We start from the raw sequence: 16998 nt of genomic DNA, 5'->3' as shown, positions 1-16998 counted from the left end.
TAAAATGTCCAAATTTAACAGAAATTTGTGTAACCATGATGGAGTATATAATTCAACAGATTTGCAATAAACAGTGCTGCAATGATAAACTGCTATATACCGGTATACCACAATGTTTCAACTACTCAATACGAAAACTACAGTAGTCTTGCAAATTGCAATTTTGACATGTTATTCTTTCTTTGTAATGCATTTTTCCAGAAATAGGAAGCTCCTTGCTTTTCAAGGAATTTTAAAGAATAGGTCCTGATTGATTGATAAGCTTCCCTCCCCTTTTATCACAATAAATAACTACTACAAACCTAGAAATAATTTGTTGGATAGTGCCTGTCAAAATTATCTACATTGTATATGTCAATCAATTTGAGACTGTCATAAATGAAAATGTGCTTGGCACCAAATGTTGAAATAATGTTACTATATTGTCCTTTATAATTAAGTTATTAATTACGTACTATTACATACACTCGTAGAACTACTTCACATGATGCAGTGAAACCAAACTAAACAGTACACCAATGGGCCAAATTGAGACCAATGTGAAAAGTCCGGTTTCAATTAGTATTTAGCTCACAGGGGTTTGGATTGAGGTAAAAGTCTGTGTTGTATTCTGTTCACTTTTAAATATACAAAAAATAATAAAACCAACAAATAACACCTGCAATCAAATATGGATAAAATGAGCAATTTATAAGCACTTTGATTGGGGGTGTCTTATGTTCATATTCATTGGACTTTCTGACATGCTGCAATTTCCTTTCGAAATATAGTTTGTATCTTTTCACAAGTTGAAAAATTAATTTGGTTGAAGATACGTTTAAAAAATTACAGCTGAAAAATAAAATTGATGACTGCGCGGTCACTGAGATGAGACCTACGAGATGTTTGTAACAGCTGATGTATGTGCTGGTTCATGTAAACATATTTACAAGTACCATTATAGACTTGTGTGTTGGAATGCCATATGTTAGACATCCTTCCATCCCGCCGTTCAATAATTATGTAATGCTCTGAAGTCCGAACCACATTGTTAACAACTATGATAAATTACTCACCTACCTTTAATTACCATTAGATCCCCCCCACCCATTTTGTTCAAACAGAAATCTTGAAAAAAACTATTATAACACACCCGAGACCACCTCTCTGCTTAGCTTAGTGCTTGTGATTTCACCTGTTAAGTGTAATCAACATAAACCTGGGTGTTATAGTCTGTTCCAAATTACATATGTTTTGAAGTAAAATTGTAAATACATCTCATATTTCTATCTATAATATGTCATTTATTGTCATTTTTTCTACCGGTTGTTTGAATACCATAACAGGTCATGATAATACTGACACATTTTTATGGTTTTTATTCCAGGAATTTTCATAACTAATATATAAGACTAAAAAATCACCTGGGTATAATTTTGATTAGTACTTTAAGTTGTAACCATGTCACCTATATCGACTTCGCTGAGATCTCTTGGAGAAAAAGTGTAATGTTTCGCCGACTGCCATTTTTCTTTTTTCTTTATGGAATACTTTTCAAGAAGGGTGGAAGCCTCCAAACAATGTGATGTAATTAATAAGACGTCATGACAATTGCTTTATACCACAACTCGATGGAATGAGTCATGTGTGCATGTACACTATATTCTTGTATATATTGACTATAGTATATACGACAATACAGTGTATGCACATGATCATCGAGTGGTACTAACTAATCACCCATACATCAGGAACTGAACAGATGTGGGCATACACACACACGCATCTCTCTATATATATACACACACATATCTCCATATATACACACACGTATCTATATATATACACACACACACGTATCTCTATATATACACACACATACGCATATTTATACAGTGTATTTAATTTATCTTACTTGCACTGGCTTTTAGGTTTTACCTAGTTAATATTACATTGGCGGATCAAGGTGGTGTCATTGAGGTCCCATGACCCCTCGTCCTTTGATGTGTCCTTTTTAAATGGCTTTTCTTTTAATTCATCATCCACTAAACAAAGTTCATTGGCAAATCCAGGGGGTGTCACAGATTCACGTACACCCCCCACGTCTTTTGATGTGCCTTTTTTTTAAATGGCTTTTTTATTATTCATAATCCACTAAACAAAGTAAAGGGTGAGATTGAGGATGATGTATAATTTTTCATATCAGAACACTTAGCTTTATATCATAAGCCTTTATTTTCACAATTGCTGATTTTCGCCAATTGCCGACAACAGTTACTCATTCAAAAACAGTTTCTCCCACTTTGAAATTAAAAACATGCCAAGCCTTTGCCAACGAATGTCAGAACTGAAAAAAGACCCAAAGAGTTGTAAAATACTAGATTCATTGCTGTTGCTTGTTTTCAGCTTCCCAATAAACCATATTACATAATAGATAAACTTCACAAATTTTCCAAACAGAACAAGTAGCATACAACCGTGTCCGGTGTATCGGTGCGTCCGGTGATTCTGCGCACTTGGTATTTGGCTTAAGTATGCTTAGGAAGTTGTCATGTTGTCAGTGTTTTAACGAATTAAAGTTCAATTCCTTTTTCAATGGTTAATCAAGTATCAACATATTTATTGTTAAAGGAGGGGACAATTAAGGCATTTGGCCTGGTATGCATATTCAATGATATACAATGCACATTATTGCTTAATATCAACAAGTATAATCGTATAGTTAATTAATAAAATGGTTAAATGTGACGGCTATTATATATAACAGGTGCAGCCATTTTGTATCATCCCAGTGAATACGCTCTCTGGCGAGCTGGTGGTTACTTAATACATAACGTGTCACATCAGGAATTAGTCTTCGAACTGAAGAAACAAAACATACCTGATTTTTGCGGATGCATCGCAATGTTCTGTAATAACATCCATCCTAGTAAGCCAGCACAAATTATACATTATTTTTCAATATAAAATAAACCACCACTGTCAAAGTGTTGAAATAACTGTATTACCAACCGCCCTGCTTTATTACTGTAAGTACACTGTAATTCTGTAAAACCCTTGAAAAAGTAGACTTTCCCATCTAAAATCACAAAACTGACCAATTACGTCGTCCCAAAGAAAAGAAAAGTATGCCCTACCAATAGGCCTAATAGTATGCATTTTTTCTTTGGATTTTAAAAACAAGAAAAATACTATAACTCCATTTTGTTCTATTGATGTAACCTGAAATATATTTAGTTAAATAGTTTATTATACTATCAAGTCATTTATGTTGTTTTACAAGTCAGGTTGATGAAAGCGAAGCGCCTTGTCATAAATTAGAGTGTTTGTTTACACTGTGCACAGAGAATATGGACGGAGCTGACGTCACTTTGCCCCAAGCTATACCATCGGACGTCACAAAAACGAAACAAAATGGCTACCCCCAGTTAGCAGGAATAATCATGTTTTTTTATTAACTCTAAAATTACACGCGTTTTTCATCTGTTAAAGTGTCAGTATGTGTTGGTGGTCCGGGTATGCATCTTTCCAACACACAAGGCTCTTGTTTGAGTTGACCCTACTTTTAAGGATGCAATTAAAAATTTTTTTTTGAATATCAATAGTTATATAATAATTTAAAAATAAATCATTCACCTGTTTTCGTGAATATAAATGCAAAGTAGGTCAGCCGTATTGATATTAAGAATATTAAAACCAGTCTAAAAACACCATCCCGCATTTTTTAAATTATAGTAAATGGTCTAATTTTTAATGATATTTTTTTTTTCCAGTTATTTTTATTTAAACTGAAAAGGAAAACACAGACAAATGCAAACAAAACAAAACTTTTACACCTTAATTGGCAGTCATTCCAGTTCACAATTGTCACATTGTTATAAAAAATAAAATCCATGTAGGCATCTTAGCCATGTATGACAATGAACATGTATGCATCTGCAGCCACTCAAGAAAACAATTCCGAAACTGATCATGAGATGGGTCACGTGTGATCGTTCATTTTCATAGTAATATTTTTAATAAGACAAAACAAAAAAGTACAAGTAAAATAATCCTGGACAATAGTGTAGCATTTATGGGCTACAAAATGAGGTCATGGGCAATCTATAAATAGCGGGGTCAATGATCCACATCTACTGCACCGAATCACCAGACATGCATATCGTTTTGGATACAAGAGGGTTCCTATATTTATGCACCATTTTAAAATGTTTATTTACTACAGACATAAAACAATTTGTAGTGTATTTCAGATTATGCACTGCTTCATTGGTAAGAGAACCATTTTATTAAGTATTTCACAGTGTTCACATACAAAATGGTCTTTGAATGCTTATGTGTGCCAATACACCGGACAGCACTGTAATACTAAATTGCCTCCAGGGCTCAAACTTCCGACAGCAATTTTTAGCCAGCCTATGGCAATTTTTGTTTAAAGTGACATTTGCATAAAATAAACATGACTAAAAGGTTATTTTGCTGTACATATGTAAACATATTTCAAATGTGAAAATGTTAAATATTGGCAGATTATGTACACCAGGTGTAAAAAATTTTCCCATTGTTGAGGAGTTTTACCGACGGCATGAAAGTGCCATCAGTATTGCTCTCTACCTATGGCAATTTATATCTCAGTGACAGTAATTGCTGTCAGTGCCATCGTTAAGTTCGAGCCCTGGCCTCTGAGCATCTATATTTAGAAATATTTCGAAGGAGCATACCCTCAGATCAACAGAAAGATCTGGCTCTATTCGGGAGATATGGTCACTTATCTTCTGCAAATGTAATGGTGTCCTTTGTCCTTTTTTTGGGACCAGGCCCACTTACGAAATCCTGGATCTTCACCCTTTATTATGTGATTATGTAGTAAGCAAAGAATAAATAACAAGTCAAATAACTATCCATCTACAGAGTTCGCCCCTGAGTAGCACATTAATGATTAAACTTATATTATTAGCATACTTGATATAATATCATATATCCTTCCTGCTATTTGTCAAGTGCCGTTTTTAAGTTTGGTTTGCTTTACTGAAATTACTCAGTCTCATGTCATGTTTCATGTTAATGTTTTCACCGTTTTGTAGCCAGCAATTATACGATATGATTGATGGTTACAAAATCTATATTATATGTTAACATTCTTGTGCAATTTACCATAGTGCATTAGCAAGCAAAACTTCTTCTGGTTTTATCCACATGGTTTTCTTACGGGAAGTGAAAGTGATAAATGCTTAATGTATTACACGAGTATTTTGTCAATAACCTCCATTTTATACAAGTCACATGATCAAACTCGACTGCTACACGACATGACACGCAAACGTTATTTTCTCACACAAAAGCGAACCGTCGTATAATGATCAGTTGCTCTTCAGCGATACTGTTTACGATAATTCTGACGTAACGGTAGGCCTATTTCGTTTTTGCTTGAGTTCAGCAAACCATTAACGAACAAAAGTAATGTAATTCATTTGTTGTTGTTATTTTGTTAGGAATGCCTTTAATTATTTTCTGATAATATCGGCTTTTTTTTTTACTGGTATTATTTTTTAAAATATAATTTTAACTTTTAAATATGCAATTAGCTATAAAATATTAAAATCAAATAACATTCCTAACCACACCTTTAGCTTTTTTTTCTTTTTTTAATTAAGTTATGTAAAAACTGTTGGTCAATGATGAAGTAACTAAATTAAGGAAAAATATCGCCCGGTCCCCCCCTTCCCCTAACCCTACCCTAACCTAACTCCAACCCTAACCCCAACCCTAGCCCTAATCCCAGCCATAACCCCAACCCCAACCCCAACCCCAACCCCAACCCCAACCCCAACCCTAACCCTAACCCTCAACCCTAACTAAAAATAATAATGGAGGGGACCGGGCGGATATTATACCGAGCGGGGGTTTGTTTTGTTTTTTCAAAATCAGAAACTTATATTCAAAATATAAATTCCTATGACCGATCCTTAAAGTTACAGTGTCTGGTTACCATATTATAACATCATGTACAAATATGAAATACAAGATTAAATGCACTTTTAAAAAACTCATGTGTGTTCGCTATGAACGGAGATCGTCAAAAGTATACGCTCGATTCGTCGCCTGTGCTGCCATAGCTCGGCAAAGCACAAACGACAGCCTGTTGTCAGTTTCAGTTAACATGTGTGTTTGCCGATTTCAAATTGTTGGGTTCGTTTCAAAAAATTAAAAGCAAAATCTTGCGCTATACGAAGAATGTTCTGTTGAGGATACGGTACTAGAGTCGTTCGTTAAAACCGGTTTGATCTTGAAATGTATTATCGACAATCGTACCTTCCTGTTTCAGAATTAATATTTTATAAAGTGTTAGTAGAACTTTCAAAGTTTAGTTTGTATACTACTATTACTAGTAACCATTAATCATGTATATATTTTTTAAATAAAATATACTAAAGTAGACAATGAATGTTTTCATTTCTTAATTTTACGGTTTAAAATCGACAAATTCACGTAAATATTCTTTCGTTTGTAAAGGGTAAAGTTAGGGTGGGTGGGTGTTTAACAACATCAAAGTTAGAGCATATCGATTTAATAATCATCTGACGCCATACAACCGTAAATAAAATGTGTTGAGTGCGTTGTTAAATAAAACATATCCTATCCTTCCTTCTCTCTGCTGTTGGATGTCTAACATTTGGTAATTTTGACATATAATCTTAAGTGTTCGAGATTAAAAATTTTGGCCAGTATCCCAGTTGCATACTAACATTTCAAAATCTGGTATCCCACCTGAGAATTTAGTATTATATGGTATCCCGGTGGGATACTGGTTTCTTGAAGTCTGGTATCCAAAATTAAATTCTGGTATCCCCGGGATATCAGGATACCATTAATCTCGAACACTGATCTTAGAGAGGAATCGGGTGCATGTGTAGGGGGAGGGTATTGGAGGTCGAAACCCTTACTTGCCCAAGCTTAAAAATTGAAATGTATTTTCTGGGGGACCATGGCCCCATATAAACTTCGCTCAACACAGTCTATAACCCCAACCCCGTTGAAATCCCTGTGCACACGCCTTGGAAACCCGCTACATAATTTTTTTAGCAAGGGATCGTTTATATGTACCATCCCACAGACAGGATATCACATACCATGGTCTTTTATATACCCACCGATGGAGATCGATTCTAGACTGACCGCGCATTTAAAAACCCCCCACCATTTTAGGTCTAAGTAATGAATAAAAATAACATATAGTCTTGAAAAATGTTACATAAATCAAACACAGTACCCTCTTCCTCTACCCCTAGAGTGTTACGTAATTAGTAACACCCCCTTACATGTAACTCGTATGCCAACAACTGGCCACTGTCAAAATTTCAAAGCAAATCCCCCACCCACCAACCCCTGGAAAGACATTGTACTATACCTCTATGGATATAAATATGTTTTGGAGATATGAGACGACCCCTCAATCAAGACAGTTAAAACCGATATCGGTAGGAGCCCGTCAAAAGTGTCCCACTTTAAAAATACTGGCTTTGTTTTTGACCTGGATAAGCCAGCGTAGTAAAATTAATGCGGAGTGCGGCGTCATATATGCACCAAACGTAATTGGATTTTCTGTTCTATATGCTTAAATAATAAAAATATTCCGGATACTGCCTCTTTAAAAATTAGTTCAAAATATAATTTTTTTTAATAAAATGTTTAAGGTCCACACCAGTCACTCTTTACACCCTTGTTTTTGGGGGTGGGATGTAGCCCCATGGTAAAGCGCTCTCTCGATGCGTGGTCGATCCCCGTCAGTGGGCCCATTGGGCTATTTCTTGTTCCAGCCAGTGCACCACGACTGGTATATCAAAGGCAGGGGTTTCCCCAGACACATATGGTGTAGGGGGCCACTATGCTTTAGGTGTGTAAATAAGCGCTTTGGCATCATGTAAGGGCCTTAAATCAATTGCCTCTATGCTTTACTTGGCTGTATGTGACAATCAACTGTTGGTTGTAACAACTTTTAAAACTTTACAGTACACAGGTATTCACACTTTAACAGGTGAAACATGTCCTTCATACATAATGTAAGCGCTTTAAAAATATCCTGGGGAAAGGTCTGAAAGGCCGTGGTATGTACTACCCTGTCTGGGATGGTGCATATAAAAGAACCCTTGCTGCTAATCGAAAAGAGTAGCTCATGAAGTGGCGACAGCGGGTTTCCTCTCTATATCTGTGTGGTCCTTAACCATATGTCTGACGCCATATAACCGTAAATAAAATGTGTTGAGTGCATGCATCATTAAATAAAACATTTCTTTCTTTCTTTCCTTGTTTTGGCTTTAAATATAACATATCCAACGTTAATTGTTTTATATGATATAGGACCTATTTGACGAAAGGTACTTTTTATTTTTTTCATCTTTTAAAATTTTTAAAATAAAAACATACTGACCTTGTCTGCTTGCTATAGTGTTTTGACAGGAATCAAGGTTACTATAGGCTAAGACCAGTTTTCATTTTAATCTGGCAAAGCATTGTAATAATATAACTAATTTTGAATTTGAATCACATCGGTTAAAGTTAAAGTTTGTTTTTGTTTAACAACACCACTAGAGCACATTAATTAATCAGCAGCTATTGAATGAATGAATGAATGTTTAATGACACCCCAGCACGAAAAATACATCGGCTATTGGGTGTCAAACTATGGTAATGCAAATAAATAAAGTGATGATCAACATCAATGTAAAAATTCAAGGTTTAAACAAAAACAGTGTAAAGAACAGTGTAAAGAACTGTGCAAAAACACAAATATCACAGAATTTTACGGATACTGAATTTTACTCAAAACTTCAATTTTGTGCTGTATTGGCCATTCTCAAAGAAAATGTTACACCCCTGCACCACGGTGAGGTTACAGCGCGTGCAGGGGCAGCAGCTATTGAATGCCAACCATTTGGTAATTCTAACACATATATATAGTCATCGGAGGAAATTTGCTACATTTTTACTAATGTAGCAATGGATTTTTTTACATACACAAATAGGAAAGTACATATTAATTATTATCACAACCGTTGACCAGTTGTGGTATACTGGTTGGAATGGAAAACCCCCCAACCAGTTGAATGGATCAACCGAGGTGGTTTGGTCCTGTGACACAGCACCTAAAGCAAGCACTCAACTGACTGCCTTACGATAACAATAAAGTGAGTACATGACCTTTCCGTTTTAAGAACGCTGAAAAAATTCCAATACAAAATTATTTTGTATTAACATTACTAATGCACCTGAATTTAAAAATTGTACTATTGACGAAATATGGATTTCCAGTGAAATTATGCTCAGATATGCAATATTTATTATGTATGAAGCCAAACAAGGGCACGTTTATTTTGTATTGAAAAATAATATATACTTATTGCTGGCTTACTGGGATGGATATTATTAAAGAACATTGCGATGCATCTGCAAAAATCATGTAGGCTTGTTTCTTCAATTCTAAGACCAATTCCGTAATTAAGTGGGGGTTTTTTTGGGGAGTGGGGGGTTTAAAAAATAGTTTATTGCCACAGAAATATGTTATGATAGTGTCAGGGTTGGGGCCCTGATTTCACTACCTTACAAAGTACATAGCAAACAATATACTAATATATAAAAAAGGAGCTGTGACAAAAGTGGAAATAAAAAGAAGATTGAAAAGAGAAAACTTAAAATGAAGTTATAGATATACTTCCAAACTGGCGTCATACTTAAAATTATACACATAACAAAAGTATTAAGTGTCTCAGTTGTGGCCTTCTAGAACTTTTAACCATGGTCCCCAATTGTCGTCGAATTCTGTATGTAAAGTTTTTGTAATATATGTATTTTTCTATTTGTAACTTATCTTTAATAAAATTGTTGATAACAGTTTCATTTAGTGTACTCTTTTGTAATTTTGATTTGTATATGTAATATTTTACGTTAACAATTAACCAGTTTACAAATATATGTTTACTATTTATAATTCCAAATAAGACTGTGTTCCTATTCAACTGGGTATAATCACCTTTTTGTAATAACCATTTTTCTATAATACTCTTAGAGTTCAACGACTTTAGGACAGTCATAAAATAGATGCTGCAGTGTGTCTGGTTCATGTGAACAAAAGTTACACATACTAGAATCAATCAGTTTTATTTTATGTAAAAAGGTATTTGTTGGTATAATTCTGTTGGCAAAATGGTCAACTATAATATTTTGCAAAAAAAAGGAAAAAAAAAAAAAAAAAAAAAAAAAAAAAAAAAAAAAAAAAAAAAAAAAAAAAAAGAAAAAAAAAAAAAAAAAAAAAAAAAAAAAAAACCATAATGAAAAAGGTAAAATCACACCCTTCCGCTGAATATTTCATTTGTGATGTAGGAACTATAGATGATTTATTTAGTAGTTTGTAAAATATTTTAATTCCCAATTGGTCTTTTAGAAAGAATTTAATTTTCGATGGAAATATTGGATGTTTGCCCGTAATTAAGTATTATGTAACCACCGGAGGGCGTATTCACTGTGATGGTACATACCCGGTAATAGCCGTCACATTTAACCATTTTATTAATTAAATATAAGATTATACTTGTTGATATTAAACAATAATGTGCATTATAATTTATATATTGTTGAATATGCATACCAGTCCAAAAGCCTTGCTTAAGCATTCCTTTAAGTTTGACCATGGCGATTTACCCATTTTTGACATGTAATGGCTCTATTATTAGAAGATACAAAACTATTTTCTAGACCTTTTTTCAGCAATACCTCAAGATATTTATCTGAAATTTTGTGCATAGCTTTATCACGTTCTGTTACGTACAGATCAGGTTTGACTTTCATGGTGATCTACATAATTTTAATAGAGTTATTGCCCATGAACTTGGGAAATATACTCTTCAAAAAAAGTAGGGGAACTCTAATAAGAATTTACAATTGCCAAAATTGTAAGGTATATATATTAGTAATGGGGAATGGTTGATATTAATATTTCAGGTTCCCCTACATGGTTTGAAGAGTATACATAAATTTGTTTTCCACTTTTTATTTTAGCTAAGACAAATTGTATAGAAAGAAAAAGAAAGAAAAAAATGTTTTATTTAACGACGCACTCAACACATTTTATTTACGGTTATATGGCATCAGACATATGGTTAAGGACCACACAGATATTGACAGAGGAACCCCGCTGTCGCCACTTCATGGACTACTATTTTTGATTAGCAGCAAGGGATCTTTTATATGCACCATCCCACAGACAGGGTAGTACATACCACAGTCTTTGATATATCAGTCGTCAAATTGTATAGCTTTATCATCTTCTGTTACAAATAAAACTGGACTTTTACGGCAATTTACCAATTTTTCACAGTTATTGCCATTGAACTTAGGAGATATGAAAATCTGTTTTCCAGACTTCTTCTTTCTTTTTTTAATGCCTTAAGATATTGAGATGAAATTTTGAATATAGCTTTACAGATTACAGATCAAATTTAACTTTCATGGCAATTTATGACCCTTGAATTTAAGAGATAAGAAAATTAGTTGGGGTGTGGTAGGCGACATGTATTGCTTTAGCAGTACTTTCAGAGTGCTTGTTTATCTGGGCATCTATGTTGCTTTACAAGTCTGTCTGATCAAAGCAAAGAGCCGTGCCTTAAATTACTGCTTTTGTTTACTTTGTGCATATAGGTGTAGTTTACACGAAGTGACATCTCTTCCCTTTTAAGTCGGAGACCCGAAAGGTGATCAGAAAATATAACAAAATATAATGGCTACCCTCAGTTAGCAGGAATAATCATCTATTTATTAAAATTAAGCATTTTTCTTGTTAATCTGTCAGTATGTCAGTATGGATCTTTTTAACACATAAGGCTCATATTTAACCTGATTGTACCTATTAATTTAAATTTTAAAAATTAAAATTTAACATTAGGTGGTCTTTACAGATTAATAAATTTTATCTATTGTTGACAAAACTGGAAAATAAATAGCCGAGCTCTAGGCTGACAGGCCTCTTGTTTTTTCCCATTCCCAACCACAACATAAAAGGCATATATGTAAGGTACTGTCCTGCTTATTGTGGTCCGTAACCATATGTCTGACGCCATATAACCGTAAATAAAATGTGTTGAGTGCGTTGTTAAATAAAACATCTCCTTCCTTCTGTCCTGCTTATAAAATATATCTTACTGCTTTTTGTGTAGCAGAGGCTTGCATGCATGTGATGTTAAATAATGCAAATTTTCATATGTTAGACCAAACAGCCATATAGTTCAAAATGTGCTGAGGTATTAATAGATAAATAATTTGTAAATCTTTAATTACACTCAACAGATTTCAGCATTTTGCATTGTTATGACCTTATTTCACAACAGCATAGCATTTAATAAATATCTTGTTTAAAATGTTAAAGTTTTATAATTGTACATTGCATTTTCTTTCAAGGGATTTTCATGCTAATTTTTATTTATTATTTTCATGTTTTTTTTTTACAGATAGATATTTAATTCATATGGAAGTTAAGGATATGGGGAATATTTTACAACTGTCTGATACTCCAGAAAGGGCTGACATTGTGGATACTATTTCTAGTCACTGTGTGGTGATTTATTCAAAAACATCATGCTCATATTGCAAGCAGGCTAAGAACATTTTTCAGAAACTGAAGGTACCGGTGAAGGTTATCGAACTAGATGAAAGAAAAGACGGAGAATTATTGCAGCATGTTCTTGGTGACATGACAAATTCCACAACAGTAAGTTAAACAAGTCTGCTTCTACTGTTAAAGATGGTGGCACATACATGTATGTCCATAAAATTATCTGTTTGTTGGATCCATTTTACACATGTATGCATTAAACGGATCTGTCGAACTTTGACACACATATCCAAAATCATATTCATAACCAAGGATTACAGAGGACCACTCTCAAGACTCCTACACATGATAATCCACATGTACATACACAAACAGGTTGACATTTTGACCCAGATACCACATTAATTGTAGACATTTTGTCCATTGACATTTTGACAATTGACATTTCGACTGCTGACATTTTGTTCGTTGAAATTCTGTTTGCACACCACATAAAACATGCGGCAAGTATATAGATTTAAACAATCTGGTCTGATAAGGTCACATATTTGACCCGAGGTCAGATAACCTCACACAGTGCTAATTGTGAGTTTTCACAGTTAAATGATAAGTTTCCAAGCCAAGACTGGGAAACTTTAATTTCCAAAAATAGGGTCATTCCCAATATGATGTCATAATCTGGGAATCCTTGCTCCATGGTATGTAAATGTTATTAGCTTAAGTCAGTATCTACCAGTAGTTTGTAAACTCTAAATTTATCAAATTTAAAAAATACATGGAAAGATTGTTGTTAAAAAAACAACCAAAAGTGACTTTAATAAATAGAGGAGATATGTTTCATCCTGTTCCCCAAACTAGTTGTGGGGAAACGGGGTGCGGGAGCAATGGTTGGAGGCCTAAATGTAAATAATTGTTAATACTGACCATAGAAAGCTGTTACAGTTAACAAAGGCTAGGATAGAGTGCTCCACTGCTTTTTTTTTTTAATTGTAGATGGTCTTTGATGGATTTTGGGACATTTTAAATCAGTTTTCTATTATGAAATAAATACTTTGTAAAGTACTTTACTGTACTTTCTACTGGTTATTACGTTTTGTCCAAACCCTGATATAGCATGTAGTTGGTCAGTTTGACATCTCAAGCACTTCACCCTGGATCCATGCGTTCTAAGAATTTTTAACACATTCCTTTTATTAGATTATTCATCAATTAGTTTAATATGTATTTTAATATGAATACTAAACTTGACAGCACTCCATAAAACCATTGATAGCAAAGCAACTAAAAAACTATTTTATTGAATACATGTAGGCCTAGGTGAAATGTTTTATGTGTTCTGATGGTAAGAAATAAGGGAACACATTGTGTTGAAGACCAAAATTGCTAAGAAATGTCTGTACACAATAGAATGATGTAAAATGGGATTGAATATCAGTAATATGGGATTGAACATCAGTAATATGGGATTGAATATCAGTAACTATTGCATTAGGTTCTGGTTGCAGTAACTATTAGATCTTACTGTTTATGTAATTCATTATTTCTTTCAATATATAAGTATATGTATATCTTTTTGTGTACATGTAAATGCAGTTTATTTTTAAAACCAGTTTGTTTTATTGGCAGGTTCCACGTGTATTTGTCAATGGCGAGTGTATAGGTGGTGCTCGTGAAACACAAGCTCTGCACAGGAAAGGCAAACTAGCTGAGATGACAGCAGCTTGTCAATGAAGTATGGACATGATGTACACATTAAATTATATGTTAGGTATAGTGTATTAAATTCACCAGCAGAGGCTAGGAAGGGATACTGGATAATGTCAAAACACAATCCAGTGTGGTGATACTATCGAACTGTGGACTTGTTCCATTTTTAAATAAATTGAGCATGTGAAAGCTTTTAATATTGTTCTCTGTTGTATTCTTTATGCCATGTGCGTTTACAAGGAGATATCTTAAGAACATTACACAAAGTATGGAGGCATAAAGGTGGGATTAAATCTAAAATTAATGTTGTATTCAGGATGAACATAACATCAAATTAAGACTTGACACCTATAGTCCTTCTCCGCAGTAAATGTTGTTGTCTGGCAAATGAAAACTGAAGTTATTTTTAAAAAACAATGTTTATGAAGGCTGAAAAGGATTATTTCTTACCCATTACATGTTTCAATTCATTTTCAAAGACAACTACATGTTATTTTTCAAATAGAATACATGCTTTCAGAACTTAACAAATGTTCCTGACTTGTGCAGACATGGAATTTTTCTTGTACTTGAAAGAAACATCTGCTTTGATTGAGTGAATGTCTCCAACCGCTGCCTCTCCATATATGTATGGGATGGCTCATTACCTAGACTGGACAGGGGATTGCCCTGAAATATTTAAGATACCCTGTGGTTAACATAAGTGTTATGTGTAACAGAAAGGAAACCAGTCACATCCTATTATTGAAACTTGTACTTTGGCTCTAATTAAATTATTAATATGTAGTAAAAGATTAGAGTAATCATCCTCTCGAAGTCACTATTGAATAGGCCTATACATGCATGTTCTTGTACATAAGGAATGAGATGGAGATCATTGGTAGAGCATTTGTATGAAGTGTGATGAGTCATCTTCAGTAAATGTTTGGGTTTTTTCTCCAGAGCCAACCAATATTGACATGTACTGTCCTGTCTGTAACGTATAAAAGATCCCTTGCTGCACTTAGGAAGAAACCTATGTGTTGGCAGCAAGTTTCATATCTCTCTCACACAATATCCAAACCTTATAGTCCAGAAGCCAAGACCATCTAAAAGTGGTTAGAAACAACTCCCACTACACAGTTGGTTTGTCACTTCAGGCTGCTTGGCAGATGCCTTTGGAACATTCCTATCCCCGATGTACAGTTGAATTGTTAATAATATGTTAATGAAGAAAGCCTTTACAGGGTTAGTTCTGGGTGATCAGAAACTTTTGCCAATTATCTGAAAAATACAAAACCCATAACTACCTTCCAACAAAATATCAGTTGCATATATATTACACTAACTGTTTCTGCCCACTTAAAAACAAATTTGCAATTGGCGAGTGGCAGAGCTAGCAGTGTTTTTATATTGTTGTTTAGCTTGCGGCAATATGGATATGATTTTTGTTTTCTATATGGCCGACATTTACCAATATGGCTGCCACATCCCATTTTATTTTACACTTTTTATATACATTGGTGGTAACTCACATATACATGTGCATGTAGTATATGGTTTGGTTTATATTTATGCAGTGTGTAAACTTTAAGATTTTAAGACATATTTTTCATATGTTCGCAGCAACACTAGGTGACAGCCTATTTCCTAATAGGGGTGTGGGAGTGGCTTATAATGCAAATCTCAACAATTTGATTTGACGTTCTCGGCTTCTAGCTACGACCAATATTCCACAATAATTTGCTTTAGTAACATGCATATGAAGTAAGCTGTTCAGCAAGTTGAATATGGATATGAATCTTTTCAAGATGGCTGCTATTTATCAATGTGACTACCAAATGTCATTATATTTTACACATTCGCACACACACACATACTTTGGTAATAACTGTCACATTTAGTTTATGTTTTGATTTATATTTATACAATTCTGTAAACTGGATATAATTTTAAACTGTTTTTCATGTTTTCAAACTAATATCCATATTTATCCCTTGGATCAATAAAAAAAAAAGTGTATATAATGCTGCAAATATGTGGTAAAACATGTTTACATACATGGTTAAATAATATAAGACTCCATCATATGTGGTCATGTGGGACAGAAAAAGTACACCTAAGGTGGTGAAAATTTTGACGTGGGACCATTTATGATTTACAAATGACGTCATATTGTATTTGAAACATTACACAAGGCTGCCACAGAGTATGATTCTGAATGTTAAATGAATCCATGAAAGTTTTGATCTTAGATTTAACAAAGTGTTGTTACAACATTAAATTAAAAACGTTTTTGTAAAACATAAAAGAAGGTATGTAATAAATACAGAACTTCACATACGTTGTTTTCGCTTCCTATTTATTGCACTTGTTTATTTTGCGAAAGAACATACCACTCAACCGTGTAGTCTCGTGGTATATATTCTTGCGCAAAATTGACAAAAAACATTTTTAATTTAACGTTGTAACAACACTTTGTTAAATCTAAGATCAAAACTTTCATGGATTCATTTAACATTCAGAATCATACTCTGGCAGCCTTGTATAGTAAGCCAATATGCTAGGTACTTGTTTGAGAATATTGAATTAATGAAGAATTAGTAATATATGATGCATTATAATCCAAATGTATCTAGCTTGCTCAAATTCTAAATTTTAAAGTTAAAATTGTTTTCAATTCCTTGATGAAGACATGAAATAATTTATTTCTATGTTTAAGGTAATTACAA

At 33.8% G+C, this 16998-nt stretch overlaps 2 protein-coding genes across 3 annotated transcripts in view; one reads left to right on the top strand and one right to left on the bottom strand.

Annotated features, from left to right (window-relative positions):
- The window catches only part of LOC121381303 (TBC1 domain family member 9-like), a 45729-nt gene extending 40453 nt beyond the window's left edge, over positions 1 to 5276 (bottom strand). The window contains exon 1 of the mRNA XM_041510558.1: positions 5134 to 5276. Within this exon, the coding sequence (XP_041366492.1) occupies positions 5134 to 5177 (44 nt within the window). The 5' untranslated portion in view covers positions 5178 to 5276. The remainder of the gene's footprint in view (positions 1 to 5133) is intronic.
- Position 5277: 1 nt separating this feature from the next.
- LOC121381305 (glutaredoxin-2, mitochondrial-like) lies at positions 5278 to 14484 on the top strand. Of its 2 annotated transcripts, none has more exons than XM_041510562.1 (3): positions 5278 to 5385; positions 12477 to 12736; positions 14207 to 14484. In XM_041510562.1, the coding sequence occupies exons 2-3, from the start codon at positions 12494 to 12496 to the stop codon at positions 14309 to 14311; spliced, it is 348 nt and encodes a 115-aa protein (XP_041366496.1). In that variant the 5' UTR covers positions 5278 to 5385; positions 12477 to 12493; the 3' UTR covers positions 14312 to 14484. The 2 variants fall into 2 exon arrangements, with proteins under 2 accessions (XP_041366496.1, XP_041366495.1); XM_041510561.1 differs by having other exon boundaries at positions 5316 to 5436.
- The last annotated feature ends 2514 nt before the right edge of the window (positions 14485 to 16998 follow it).

The sequence above is a fragment of the Gigantopelta aegis genome, chromosome 9, assembly GCF_016097555.1.
Source record: "Gigantopelta aegis isolate Gae_Host chromosome 9, Gae_host_genome, whole genome shotgun sequence".
NCBI lineage: Eukaryota > Metazoa > Mollusca > Gastropoda > Neomphalida > Peltospiridae > Gigantopelta > Gigantopelta aegis.
Note: the sequence above shows the minus strand (reverse complement) of the source record. Positions and strands in the feature narration are given on the sequence as shown.